The sequence below is a fragment of the Meleagris gallopavo genome, chromosome 5 (genome assembly GCF_000146605.3).
Source record: "Meleagris gallopavo isolate NT-WF06-2002-E0010 breed Aviagen turkey brand Nicholas breeding stock chromosome 5, Turkey_5.1, whole genome shotgun sequence".
NCBI lineage: Eukaryota > Metazoa > Chordata > Aves > Galliformes > Phasianidae > Meleagris > Meleagris gallopavo.
In genome coordinates this window covers 2,814,495-2,828,485 of record NC_015015.2, presented here as the reverse complement: position 1 = coordinate 2,828,485, position 13,991 = coordinate 2,814,495, and the positions used below count along the sequence as shown (strand labels likewise).

Here is a 13,991-nt window from a genome sequence, read left to right as displayed (position 1 = left end):
AAAAAAAAAAATTAATTACAGAATCAAATACTGTCCTTCAGTTTAAAGAAATAAGCGAGCAACAGTCACTCTCTGAGTGCATTTATTTGTGAGTATGTTAAACCAGCAGTTAAAATTGCAGCCTCTTAATTTCAAGTGGCGAGGTTCTAAAATACTAGTTTGAAAGGTTAAAAGTCCAGAAATGCTTTCTGCACCTGTATGGTTAGCAGAAAAACTGCATTTCTCCTCAGATTTCGTGAAAATTTTCTTTCAGGTATTTTCTTTCGGTTGGAATTGAACTGACTCTCCCACCCTCTTACTTTTCAGTCACATTATTTAAAACAGCGTATGTTCTAATTATTAGAACTGTGATAGGAAATGTGAATTCTTGATGCTCCAACAGCTCTTAGTACAAACTTTACTGCACTGGATATGATGGAGAAGCCTTTCAGTCCTCTGTGAAGAGCTTGAAAGCTAACTGATGGCAAAAATTAGTGTAACTAGCAATCTTTTCTTTGCCTAAAGGCCCAATTTGGAACCGTAGGATAGAGAAGTGCCATGAAAGTTTTATGCTCCATTGTTTTCCCAAGCATACTCAGCTTGATAATAAACACAAAATGAGTAATCCCTTTGGAAGTATTTAAAAGAAACCACCTTTAGTCATAAGTTTCTGAACTTAGATAAGTTGATGTACTACACGGTTGAAATGTTATTTCTGTACTTATGCTTTGTTGATCCACGCTGCCACCCTTTGTATTGTATTAGTATTTGTTCTTCCATCTTTTGCTAGTTCTCTGCACTGAGGAGTGCTAGAAATGAGGAAACTGGATGCTGCTGGATTCTGTATGACTCTTAAAATAACAGAAGTGCAATAAGAATCAGCCGGTCTGTAGATGAAGCGTGAGATAGCTGATAAAGAGTTATGCCAGCATTTTGCTTTAGGTGAGTTTTAGTCTACCCTAGGTCACCTATTAATTCATCCATCGTATGTAGCATCTTGTTCAGTGCTTGTTTTTTAGAAAAAGGTTTGATTTCAGCATTAGAAGTTTATTGTAGAATCATAGAATGGCTTGGGTTGGAAGAGACCTCAAAGATCATCTATTCCCAACCCCGCTAATTAATCCACTTTAGTTGGACTTCAGTTAAGCTTTTACCTTTATTGGTATCTTCTTCCTTACACAGTACAGGAGAAGTATTGGTAGAACTATGCTTCAGGTCTTCTGTCTGCTGAATGATGTTGAGGTTTGGTGTAGGACCATCCTGCATCGTTGTGGGGGATGCCAGAGCAGTGCCTGCGAGGAGCAAGGCGGGCATGGTGGAAGGGCTATCACTGGGGAGTGCTGCTGTCAGATGGGTGCACCCTGTCAGTGCAGAGCTTCTCAGCATTACTGTGAACGGGCACACCAGCAGAAACAGAAGCAGCATCTTTGGTCGCTGTAGAGAAGTCACCCAGTGTTGTAAGTGTTGCTGAGGATATCAAGATTCTTTTCAGGTTCGGGGCAGAGCTGTTTGTTCCATCTTTTGATGCCGTAGTGAATGTTGAAGGTAATGCGGTGCCATCAGTGGATCTCAGAGGTGTGCTGACTGACTGCCTGCTCATCTCTCTTCTCTCTGTTACATTCTTGTTGGCACTGGCAGTTGTTGCAGCTTGACTTACGGCAGAGGGAATTAAGGCAAGTAGAAAAAGGAACACGATTCCGCTTGAGGGTTGGATGGTATTGACTTCAAAAGTTGTTTTGCTATATAGAGACAATGTGCTATATAGGAGAATGTGCAAGAAATTATTTTATTTTGCAAAACAAAACTAATCAGTTAAGATCCAAATAAGCTTCTTTAAAAAAAGCATTGGACTGTAGAACTGTCAGTAGTTGACACGTTGATGCTGAAAGCTTTACATCAAGTGTTAGTGACTTTAATAGTGACTCAAAAGAGTACTGATGGTCAACAACTGCAAAAAAAAAGAAAAAAGGTTTCATATTTCTCTAAGCAAGCTTCACACTAAGAGGGGAATAATCCCAAACCACTTTCTATATAAAGCTGTTATGATGCCTAGCTGGATGGTGCATTTGAGGCCATGTTTACTGGGAAGGGTGGCAATACTAAGAGTGTGCTAATGAATTATGCTCTATTGTGAAGAATTGTTATTGTTGCAAGTAGCCCTAGAAATTGGCACATAAGGTTTTGTGACTGTGAGCATGGTGTGTCATATGAATGCTGCCCGGAGCAAATTGAAATCTCATTCAGTCCAGGGATTATGGATGGTGCTGAATTGGTGAAATGGAAACTTCTTTTCTAATACAGAACTAGAAGCTTCATGTTAAACATTAATTTTTCAAACACTGTACTAAGAACGATGAAGAACAGTCATCTTGAAAACCCTTGGTCATAGCATATCCACTGTTCAGTATATCAGTGCAATGGGAGTGTTGCTGGTTTTTGGGCAGAGTCCTAATTCTTATATATGTTGTTTTTGTTTGTTTTTTTTCCCCCCCAGGTTATATTCACTGGCATTTTAAGTATTTTAAACACGTATTTTTACATAATTGGAAAAAAAATATGATTGTGATATGCATTTTATTAATACAACTGAGCCTGTGGTAGGTGTAGTATCTGCAAAACTTCTGCATCTATTCAGAAAAACATCTGAATTTCTTATGGAAAAATAAAATCTTCAGAGCTATAAATTTAAAGGATCTTTCTTTACATGTCATTAAACTGAACCTTGAACTTTTTACTTCCCTTATTATTGTGGTTAGAAGATGCTTTAATTTATCTAATAAATTACACAGTGTACACAATTGACACAATAGATTTCTTAATTATTTGTTCCTAGATGTCTGGAACCTAACTCTAACCCTAACCCTAACGTTCAGATTTGCAGAGGTTGCATATGTGCACTGGGCTTTTTAAGCTTTATCAAACCCTTATATTTAAAAATAGATGGAAAAAGCATAAAGCAAAGCCTAGAGTTTATCATCTCCTAATATTCAGAAAGAAGCAGTAGCAGATGGTGGTCCCAGAAATGTACTGGATGTTTGTACAAGTGGCTATTTGCTCTGAAGTTCAGATTGCCTTCCAAGGATTAGACACTCCTAAATTTAATGAGCAGTGAATATTGCATTTTCAAACTTAATTTATCTATTAAACTGAGAAAATAGTTTATAAGCTTCCAGTAAATTATGAAAAGCAATATGAATGTTGCATAGTATAAATGCATTAGCATTGCTATCTAAGTGTACACCGTTGTTACAACTACACAGCACAAACTGTAACAGAGCAGCAGTACCTTTCATCTCAGAAATTTGGTTTAAGTTGGCATACACTGAGTTTTTCACTCCCAGCATTTAAAAGGGACTCTGAACTGACTCAGAGGTATGCTCCATATAGAATTTGGCTGCAATAATACCTAGTAGCTTCCCAAATGCTATAGAATAGAGCAGTTCTTAATTAGATTCACTATTAATAAGCTTTAAAAATACCCCTCAGACTTACCTTGGAGCTCTACAAAATATTCAAGTGTTGGAGTGGTGCTGTGACAGAGTGCAGTCAGCCAGAGCGCAGTCACCAAAGTGCATGAGCCATGCATGTGGCAGTGTCACACTTGCAAGTAATGCACAGCGCAGGTGAACTGAGGTGGGGCATTGCTGAGCAACTTCCCTATTGTTGTGACTAAGTTCTGTCATTACAGGGTTCCAGAAATTGCAGTGTTTCTGGCTGAAGTCTTTGAAAGTCCTTTGAAAGTCTCTGAACCCTTTGTGAAGGGTGGCTGGTTCTGTAAACCGTAGAAACTCTTGTTCCATGTGCAGTACAACTGTTAATTTAACAAAAGGTGGCTTTCTGTTAACACAGAGTTTCCAGTTCTACGCTCTGTGAGGTGAAACCTGGGGAAAAAAAAAAGTCTTTATAATATAAAGCAAAGAAAGGTTACGCTAAGAAAAGCATGCTGTTGTATATTATATAAAACAAGGACTAATGTGATAATCTAGCCAAGCCGTGATTTTTTTATTGTTTTGTTCTCTGTGTGTATTTATTCTAGACTGGTATGGTATGTGGTGAGGAGTGACTCAGAAGTGTTTGAGTGGGAATGCCATGGCTCTGTTATCTGCATCCACTTCAGATTTTTCAAGAATCAAATGCAAATGCTGTTTCATAACTTGTCATCAAGAGAAGTGTTGAGTATATGGTATATGGAGAAGATGTTCTTACGGGACAACTAGAGGCGTTGTCACAATATGCTGCAGGGGACAAGCAAAAGGATTTCTGTGAATGGTTTTATCCTTTTTATTGCTCCTTTTGGTGTTTGAGGCAGCAGTCTGTAAAAGGAAGGAGGACAGAGCCTGATATTGTGGGTTTGGTTTTCTTTGAATCCTGGCATTCTCATAAGGGAGATTTTCTGCAGTGTGTATCAGCAGACATCTATCTCATATTTATTGCTGTGTCTGGATGGACACACATCTAACAGATTGCTCAGGAGATCTGAAAATAAGCACCACTAATTTGCCTCCAAATTTGTATCGTATGCAGCATTAACTAAGTGACAAGGAGTTACTATACTAACTTGAACATTGTGCTTTTCACTAACACTCACGCATTATGGTTCTGATAAGTGTATATATAAATAGTTGCATGGTACTTGAAAATAGCAAGACTTTAAAAAGGCTGTAATTCAGTTCCAGAGTAACTGTTGCAATTGTGTGATTGTGTCAACTTCAGCACTGGTCTCATTAGGGGTCATTCATTTGTTAACAGTTCAATTCACCTGCTATTGCAAGCAAAATCTGTTTGCCTGTGTGACTTAAAGCCTAATGAGAAGGTGCTCTGTGTCTCAGCTCTTGGCTGAGTGTCATACACTTGCATTGCAGTGCCAGGATGCTGGTCCTCTGTTCCTGGAAGGCAAAGTCTCCAGCAGTGAGCACAAGTGTTAGCAGATGCCGAGCTGTGGCCATATGGAGACAAGGTGGCTGGGTACTCCAGGCGAGGAAGAGGGGAAAAACATGTTGTTCAGCTGTAACCTGTGTGCATTAAGCAGCAGTTTCAATTCTGAAGATTGTGTTGTAGTAGTCAGTGTTGTACCAAGGTTGTAGGACTGCTTTTATTGCATACCTTTGCTGCAAGGGAGTCCTACTGAGTAAAAAAGTAATGGAGTGGAGTTTTCAGAAGGTTCTACCTGTTGCCAAATTCTTCAGAGAGGCAAGGTGAAGAAGGTCCCCTACCTCCTTACAGAAATACCTCCTTGCAATGACCTTTTAGGGAAATGAGCACACCACTCATGTTGATGCAGTGACTCTTTCACAGCGTTTGGAAGAGGTGTGTTCACAGAGCACTGTTGGGTTCTCTGGGCGTTGCTCTGTTTTATTTCTCTACTGTCTGATTTCCATTCATAGCGTTTAAAAGCAGCCATTTTTCTTTTGTTCTTCTTGGCAATGAAAAGCTTTTTCTGTCCCTCTTTCCTGTCCCTCGTAAGCATCAAACATTGTCCTCTGTGTACTGGAAGATTAAGGAGTGAGGAAAGCAAGTGCCTCAAGGTTCCAGTTCAGTACGAGCACTATCTATCGGTGTAAGGAAAGTAAACATGAGGCAATCTAAGTGAGAGAGAATCTCATGAGCAGAAGGGTTAGGCAGAAACTGTGCCCTATCAAAGCCTTGTTAGATCATGAGTGTTCTTGATGTTTAGATTAGTCATCTATTGTATGCCTTGTTTTTCTACAGAAGTGACTGAGAAAAGTCAAGGTTTAGCGTTTTCAGAGCGGAGATCAGGGTACGAGATGAGTCAGGGAGAAATGCCTAGCAACTGGGAGCTAGAAGGGTTCAATGGTAAGGAGAGTAGGAAAGTAAAGGCAAACCAGGAAAGATGCTGGCTTTCCATAGAAATGGCCAGTTGCTTGGTTTCTATTTCACTGACTCATGAATTGATGTCAGTGGGACTCAAAATTCATTATTTTACTTGTCGTAAATGGGCTTCTTCCTTAACTTCTATGCCTTTGAGTGTAACTAAATGAACAACTTGATTTGTGCCATTGCAAACTGTCAGTGGTTTACAGGCTGGTTCGTCCTGTTTCCATGACCAGCAGGGCGAGGGGACCCACAGACCCATACCCCAGGAAAGGGAAAAAGGGAAAAAAGAGTAGTGAGATGGGCCTTACAACAAAACAATGGCAACGATCTGAGGAGAAACAAATTAATTTACTAAATAAGAGATCGGAATGCAAGATAACACACTATAATACAATATAATACAATACAATTGGAATTGAAACTAATAAATCAAATGAAAGTGTTCAAAAGCCAACGGCCTCACTCTAATGCTGTGATGAGATGGCACCCGCAACAGAGATGAGACAGATGATCAAAAAGGGGAGGGGAAGTGACCCAAACATATCAGTTTTGGCACAAGTCTAATGGATATGTTGAGAATGCTTTCTAGAATAGGCTGGCATAGAGGAACATCCGATGCTATTTTAAAGGATGTGTTGTATATCTCCTATCTGTTTGAGAATGTAGAAAACTGTTTATTTTCTGTATAGCACCTAGTCCTCAGAGTGTGCATGTTGGGAAAGTATTTTTCTTGCAAAGCTGTGCAAGAAAAGTGTTGTAACGTTTCTAAGTCTCATTCTGCATTGGCTTTAACAGCCCTTCCACTGATAATGAGAAAAGGTTATTTTTTCTTTAGATTATTCAAGTGCAAACTATACTTCTGTTTACATAGGAGAGATGTGTACTTTTGTTGATACGAGCACCCAAAACTTAAATGAAATTGGTGGAGACAAGAATCATGCTTGGAGGGATGTAAGAGCACACTATCCAGAAATAATATTCAGGAACAAGTTTCTTTTATTCAGATATCCCTCACTGTTAGGTAGTTGTACGGGGTAAACTTCTAACTGCTAGCCATTCAGTTTAAAATAACGTGGATAAATCATATCTGCAGCTATATGTACATATATGTTGCTACATTTAGAGGAATAGTTAAAACAAAGGAATGTAAAACCATCCAATCCTTATTCTGGGTAATAAGCTGCCTAAAAGGAAGCAAATTTTCTCAGTCCGTGTTTGAGATTTTCTGGGGAAAAGTTGGGCAAACCCGCATTCTGTAAGGCTCTCATCCAAACAAGGTGTTTGCCCTTCATAGCTCTTGTTCTGTGGAAAAGAATGGGCAACCTCCGTGGCAATCTACAGTGTAAGGAAAACTTAGTTATTCGTTGGTTGTAATTATTTTGGTAGGACCTACCACGAACATAAAATTATGTGAAGGCTATGATTATGATCTTGCACACAGATAAAAATAATTACTTAAAGAAATATTTTAGTAGCGAAGATACTCCAGTAGGAACTGGTGTAACTGAGTGAACCATCTCTGGTATTGTTCAAATAGGATCAGAATCTTGCTCTGCATTTATAGATACCATTGTCTATATGTGCTTTTTTCTTCAGAGAAAGATTTTAAACCATGTAATATATTTGAACAAAAATTGAAAGGAAATTAATCTAAAAGGGGTGACAGTGTTTCATATTAACAGGTTTCTGTTTGTACAGTTATAGCAGAAAGCATAATAATAATATTTTTTAGATGAATGTCATAAAACAGTGCTCCAGTTTTGACTGTGTTTATCATGAATTTATTTACAGTTTTCATGTTCCCTGGACAGAACAGTCAGAAAATGTCTAAGGAAAGTTATCATGTTACAATATGTTGATTCTCCTGAGTTCTGCATGGAGTTCTTTCTTTCTTTTGCCGTAACTAAATGTAGTTGATGATTTCCACAGCTACAGTCTTTCTAGAATTTTGGAAAAGGCGGAGAGCTGTATTAACCTATGACTGGGACCTCATAGATTGGGAAGATGAAGAGGTAAGAAGATAAAGCAGAAATAAATCTGTAAATTTTGCAGTCAGCACTATTCAAGTGTAGATGGGAAAACATAATGCCAGCCATCTGAATTTGCCATTCACATTGTATTTGCAGTTCTTACACTAGTTGTGGAACAAATCCCATTGTCTTTCTACATTTGTTGAAAGCACCCTTTGAAAAACTGAGTGGATTTTTTTTTATTTTATTTTTTTTCAGTTAACAAAAGAGTTCTTTAGCAGAAATAAAATGCATGAACTATCAACTTAGTAAAGAGATGGATCTTTTCAAAGAGAGTGCAAGTTTAAGCATTGGCCCACTCCTGGCAAGCCAAGCCAATTCAGGGCTTCAAGTTTTGAGGAGTGATTGCTGTCTATAATGAACAATAAAATATATAATATATTCAGTATATATTGGGAAAGAATGGAAGTATATTGATGTTTTTCCTTTCTACAAGATGTGTTTGTAAAGAGTGTCATAATGGGGCACTGGATGAACAGACAGCTCGATTTAGCCACCCAGCTAGGCAAAGATGCTATTACTACCAGTGATCAAAAACTAAAACTCCAGAGAGCGAAATAATGTACACACAGAGGAACAAGAGCTACCACCAATGCCAGCACAAATCCATACAAGATTTTAATTCTACGGTCTTGTAAAGTTCTAATCCTTGAAAGTTCTTAATCCTGTCTAGAAACAGAACGAGTGCAAGCAAAGGGTCAGAAAGTGGTTTTTAAATCCTTCTGAGAGCAATAACTCACTCTTTGCCATTCTGCTATCAGCTTCAGCAATGATCAAGTGATTTTATTACTTTACTCCATAAATCATAGTGAGTATAGCTCTAATGTAACCTAACTGTACTGTTTATTCACTTGCAGTATAATTCAATAGAGACTTTATCATAATGTGCTTTATAGCTTTCCATAGACCTGTAGATACAAACTAGTAGCTTTTAATAAGTCCTTTCATATCACAAAAAATACCATCATAACTGCTATTAATTTATAGTGTTCTTATCAGTTTCTGCAGAGAAACTGGTGTTTAAACAGTATTGTGTCCTTTCCATACCCTCACAGACTGGAGGGTACTTCTCTCTTGTTCATTGATCTCTGGCACCTTTTCAAAGGATTTTCAGAAGAGAAAAAATTACTTGAAGTGGAACATTATTAAAAAAAAGAATTTGTATTTTTTTATATCGCATTCTGCCTGATTTTTTGATAGTTCAGTGAAATAATACACCAAATGAGATCTCTCCTCTTATTCCAGGAAGAACTGCGTCCCCAGTTTGAAGCTAAATATTCTCAAGTCGAAAGAGTAAATCCCATCACAGGAAAACCTGAGCCTTTTCAGCCTTTTCCTGACAAGCTCAGTCGACTGATGGTGTCTGTCTCAGGAATATTCTTCATGGTGAGGTTTAACAATAGTGGAATTAGAGCCTTTAATCTTATCCTGATGTAGATAGTGAACTAAGTCAATAATGTGTTCATTCAGAATGTAAAATGATCAGTTTGACATTATTGCTTGTTTAGGGATCTCTTTGATTTACAAGATGTGATATTGTTACCTTGTAAAAGTGCAAGAAAGAAATATTTTAATTCAGCCATTTAATATTTTGATTCTCTCAAAATTTGCTCCCAAGACAGATGGGCCTCTTTAAAACTCCTGTTAATTTATTGATGCAGTGGAAAATATTCCCAATATGGTTTTCCTTGTTCTAATTTCTCTACTCATAAACACTTACCTGCAGATTTCACTAGTCCTCACTGCAGTTTTTGCAGTCGTGGTGTATCGTCTGGTAGCCATGGAACAATTTGCTTCCTTCAAGTGGTATTTCATCAAGAAGTATTGGCAGTTTGCAACATCTGGCACTGGAGTCTGCATCAATTTTATGATCATCATGTCACTCAATGTTGTAAGTCTTCACCTAATGGAGAGATTTATTTAAAAGAGCAATTTGTACAAGGTTACTCAGTTTACTGGGTATCAGAAAGATATGCATGCTAGTATTTCAGGGATTTTTTTCCTCTTCTAATATTGTGTTTATCAATGTTTTCCTCTACTGCCTATTTTATTTGTCACTAGACATCTTAGTTTGTATCACCAGTCACTGTGGTGCAGAGTACTGCTTTTGACATTTGCCTTTTAATCTTTCACGCACCTTTTACAAAAAGCCAGTTCTCCAAATACAACTACATTGTTTTCTTGAAAAAAAACTTCATTTTCCTTTTCTGTTTTGTTGTTGCTGCTTTTTTTTTTTTTCATTGATGATTTCAATCAATGAATTGATTCTTAATTAAAATGCAACTTTGATACCATTGTTGCTCAGACCTGGAAGGGCTGTGATTTACAGTTCATGTTTAAGTTTTCCCTTTCAAATAACAGCACAGGTTTGATCATTTGCTATGGTAGCATGATGTACATTGACATATACTCTATTCCTTTATAGATGCAATAGCATGCATCATTTTTCTTTTCCTCTTCAGACACGAATAGGTAAGAAGGAGCAATAAGTCAGCAAACAGTGTCTTTTATTTCTGTTAAGGACACTGTGGATTTATTGCAATAAGAATGCAATCCTTAAAATAGACCTGTCGTGTATTTATTTCTGTTACTACATATGCAATTCTGTGTTATAAATGAGTCAGTTCAAGTTAAAAAGCACACCAAAATTATAGACAAAGCTATGGACATTGTCCTCTGTTCTCTGCCCAAATCACTTGGTGCTGCAGGGCAACAAAACACCTATGCCTTTGATGATTTCTTCATTCTGCATTAGACATCATAACAGACAAGATATACTGCACCTACATCATCTCTTCTTTCTGTTTTAGGTGTATGAAAAGGTTGCCTATCTCCTGACAGACTTAGGTATGTAGATCTTTACTACTGATATGGTCCTTGCTACTGATGCCATATACATTCATATTTCCATAAAACAGGTGCATGCACTGTAAGATGCTGGCATTTCCCCAAGTGAATTAGCAATATCAGCAAAAGAAATGCTACCATGATTTCATTAAAGAAATAATACAAAAGAAAGAAACTTATTATAGAATCACAGAATGGGTTGGGTTGGAGGAGACCCCAAGAATCACCAAGTTCCAACACCCTTGCCACCACCCTTCAGATTATAGTTCTACTTTTCCATGTTCTTATAGTATAGAAGGAAAACATTCTTGTCAGAACAAAAGTCAAAACATATTCTTTCTTAAAAAGCTAAAGCATATATTTTTTCAATTTTTCCCAAATGCTGCTATTTGCATGCTTGGTTTTTTTATTATTTATTATTTTTTATTTAATTGGAACTTTGCTATGGAAAAATTGGCTAAGATTACATTTTCTAAGATAAAAACATGACGTCAAATTTTAAAGCAGCTCTAATTCCACTGCATTACACAGTTATGCTAAAGCTCCTCTTTGTTATTCAGTCATACAGATGAAGCTTTTTAATTCATAGAAAGCAAATTATAACAGCAGTTAAGACCTTCTATGTGAACTTCACCATTCAGTGTTTCTTGTTCCATGCTGTCTTTTCAGCCCCTGTGAAATTATGCACTTGATCTTAACAGCAAACTCACTGCTTAAATTTAACAGCTCCCTCCTGTGGTTAAAATATTGAAGAACATCAATTAAATAACAAGCTCATAACTTCATCAGGTTCCATGCACCAGGCAAGTTAGAAAGAAGCAAAATGCATAGTCAACTTATTCAAGTTAACAGAACACTTGAAAGTATTGTTGTTTTTCGTCAGATCTTGCTTTTTTCTCCACTTTCCTCAACTTTTTAAATCTATTAAATTACTAAAAGATGGAGAGAATGGGAAAGAAAATAATAATTTTGTTTCTGTATATGATCTGATTTTTTTTCAGAGTATATTAAAAAATTAATTTAATTCCATTTCAAGAAAGCTTTCTTGAATTAAGTATGGTGGAATAACAGGTGCAGGAGAGTAGGAGCTCTTCCTAACATTTTCTGCTTCCAAGAGCAAGAGGTCATCCTAAATTTTGAGAATCAACAGCATCCACACTCAAAGCTAGTGCACCCTAAATTTATATACTGATTTACTTCAAAGTAGACTGTATCTTTATAAGTAGCCAACCGTACAGTACAGATTAGAACTTAACAATCAATGCTGTTTAGATTTCTGAATCTTAATGTACTTTGAAATTTTAGTGAATGTTCTATATTACATATTTGATACATTGACCAAAGAAACAAAATTTTTATAAAGAAAGGTAATTTTCATCATTTTCACCTATTTCTAATTCAGAAGTCAATCATTCTGCAAATGATGAGGAAAAAATCCAAATCGATGTAGACCCACATAGAATACTTGTAATCCTAATATACATTTCTGCATTTCCTTCTAATGAAAACACAGAAGGAACTCCCTTGTTTTCTCACTGCACTGTGAATTGTCTGACATTTCAGAAGTGTTATGATGGAGGAAGTGGGAAGGATGAAATAGTTGTCTTACAGAAGTGTTTAGAGAGTGAGGTGTTTGAGTGAGAAACCAACTGGCTGTTGGTTGTCTCTTCTCTCCCTGCTTTCTTTGGGAGCACTGTGGCTTGAAACCATCTCTAGTTTTTCAGTTGATCTCTGGGGGGTCGACATAACTTCGTTTTTGTTTATATAATGTGCACCGTGTCTTTCCATAGAGCATCCAAGGACAGAGTCTGAATGGGAAAACAGCTTTGCCTTGAAAATGTTCCTCTTCCAGTTTGTCAACCTGAACAGTTCCATCTTTTACATTGCCTTTTTTCTTGGCAGGTAAGTTATCTTTCCTAACTCACAAAGAACCCATAATCCTTGTTAACTGTACAGCTTTCAAGAAAATACATTGACAGTTTTAACCATAAATGCAACAGTTTGAGGATAACTAATAGCACAAAATGTGTGTTTGTAACTGTGTGCAAGGGTTGAACACCTGAAATCTGAAAAACGAGACAGTAATAAGGCTACTTTTTAGTGGGTCTATGAACCTACCGAAACAAGAATTCACAACTTTTGAAAATCCACTTTCTCAATGTACATCTGTACTCAGCCTTGCTCTGATACACTTTATTTTTTTTTCCTCACTTATTCCCCTTGAGTTGTATTTCCCAGGGCACATTTCTATAAATTTATAATACAATTTAATTTCAAGATTGTTTGAAAGAAAAAAGAAGTGAAGATTGTTGGTCATGCCTGAATGGCATGTCCAGCAATGCCTTTGTCATCCAGTTTCTAAACTTCTTCGTGTCTTGCTGTCTTGTGTCTGGCGGAATCAAGAATGTTTTTTTTTTTCCTTTCTCATCTGTAATTTTCATTGAGGTCAATACGAATTTTGATTTATTTCATTACACAAGAATCTGTTAGATCTCTTTGGAGAGTTTTGTTGTGATGGGCCTGAAAGCTCTTTTATGCTTCTTTGTCTGTGGGTGCAATCCAGTGCACGTTTCACTCAGGCAAGCAAATCTCTGCTGCGGTAAATTCCTACATATTGCAACAGCTTATCTTCTTAAACACAGATTAGAGAGTTTGAGTATCTAACATCTAAAACCTCTGTAGCTAGGATTTTTGTCCTGGTCATAATAAAAGCTTAGGATTTCTTGCAAAATGATTGTCTCTTTCCTTGTTTGCATTCTGAAACTCCCATATCCTACAGATACCAGATTTAAGCCTGTGTGATTTAATCTGTTTATATTTCATGAGTTTGCTCAGTGGGTGTTGTGAAATAATTACTGATACAGCATGGTCTTGGAATGTTCACTAAGCAGAAATCTTGTTTTCCAGATTTGCAGGCCGCCCAGGAAAGTACAATAAGCTTTTCAACAGATGGAGATTGGAAGAGGTAAGCAATCCTGTTTTTCCTGAGAAATTTCCATGAGTAAAAGGGAAACAAGTGTTGGACATGAATTACATCCAGTTTGAAAGATTTACTATTCCATCTAAGTGCAGTGAAGAACAAACTTATTTATAACGAAGGATAGGAAAGAGGAAATAGTAGTATCAGAGATTCCACTGCTTAGTCTCTGTCAAGACCTAGGTTATAACAAATAGAATGTTACTCTGTTATTTTGAAATGAATGCAAATGTATTGGTCTAAATGAAATGAACTGTGTTGTTTAACATATACCTAGCCCATGTTCCCTTAGCCCAGATAACGCACTCCAGTTCTCCAAAAAA

General features: G+C 37.0%; 1 protein-coding gene across 1 annotated transcript in view; it reads left to right on the top strand.

Annotated features, from left to right (window-relative positions):
- ANO3 (anoctamin 3) overlaps positions 1–13,991 on the top strand; it is a 113,420-nt gene that overhangs the window by 86,402 nt on the left and 13,027 nt on the right. Inside the window, 6 exon segments of the mRNA XM_019615250.2 lie at positions 7,744–7,826; positions 9,090–9,230; positions 9,571–9,735; positions 10,655–10,691; positions 12,482–12,593; positions 13,599–13,656. Coding sequence (XP_019470795.1) covers positions 7,744–7,826; positions 9,090–9,230; positions 9,571–9,735; positions 10,655–10,691; positions 12,482–12,593; positions 13,599–13,656 — 596 coding nt within the window.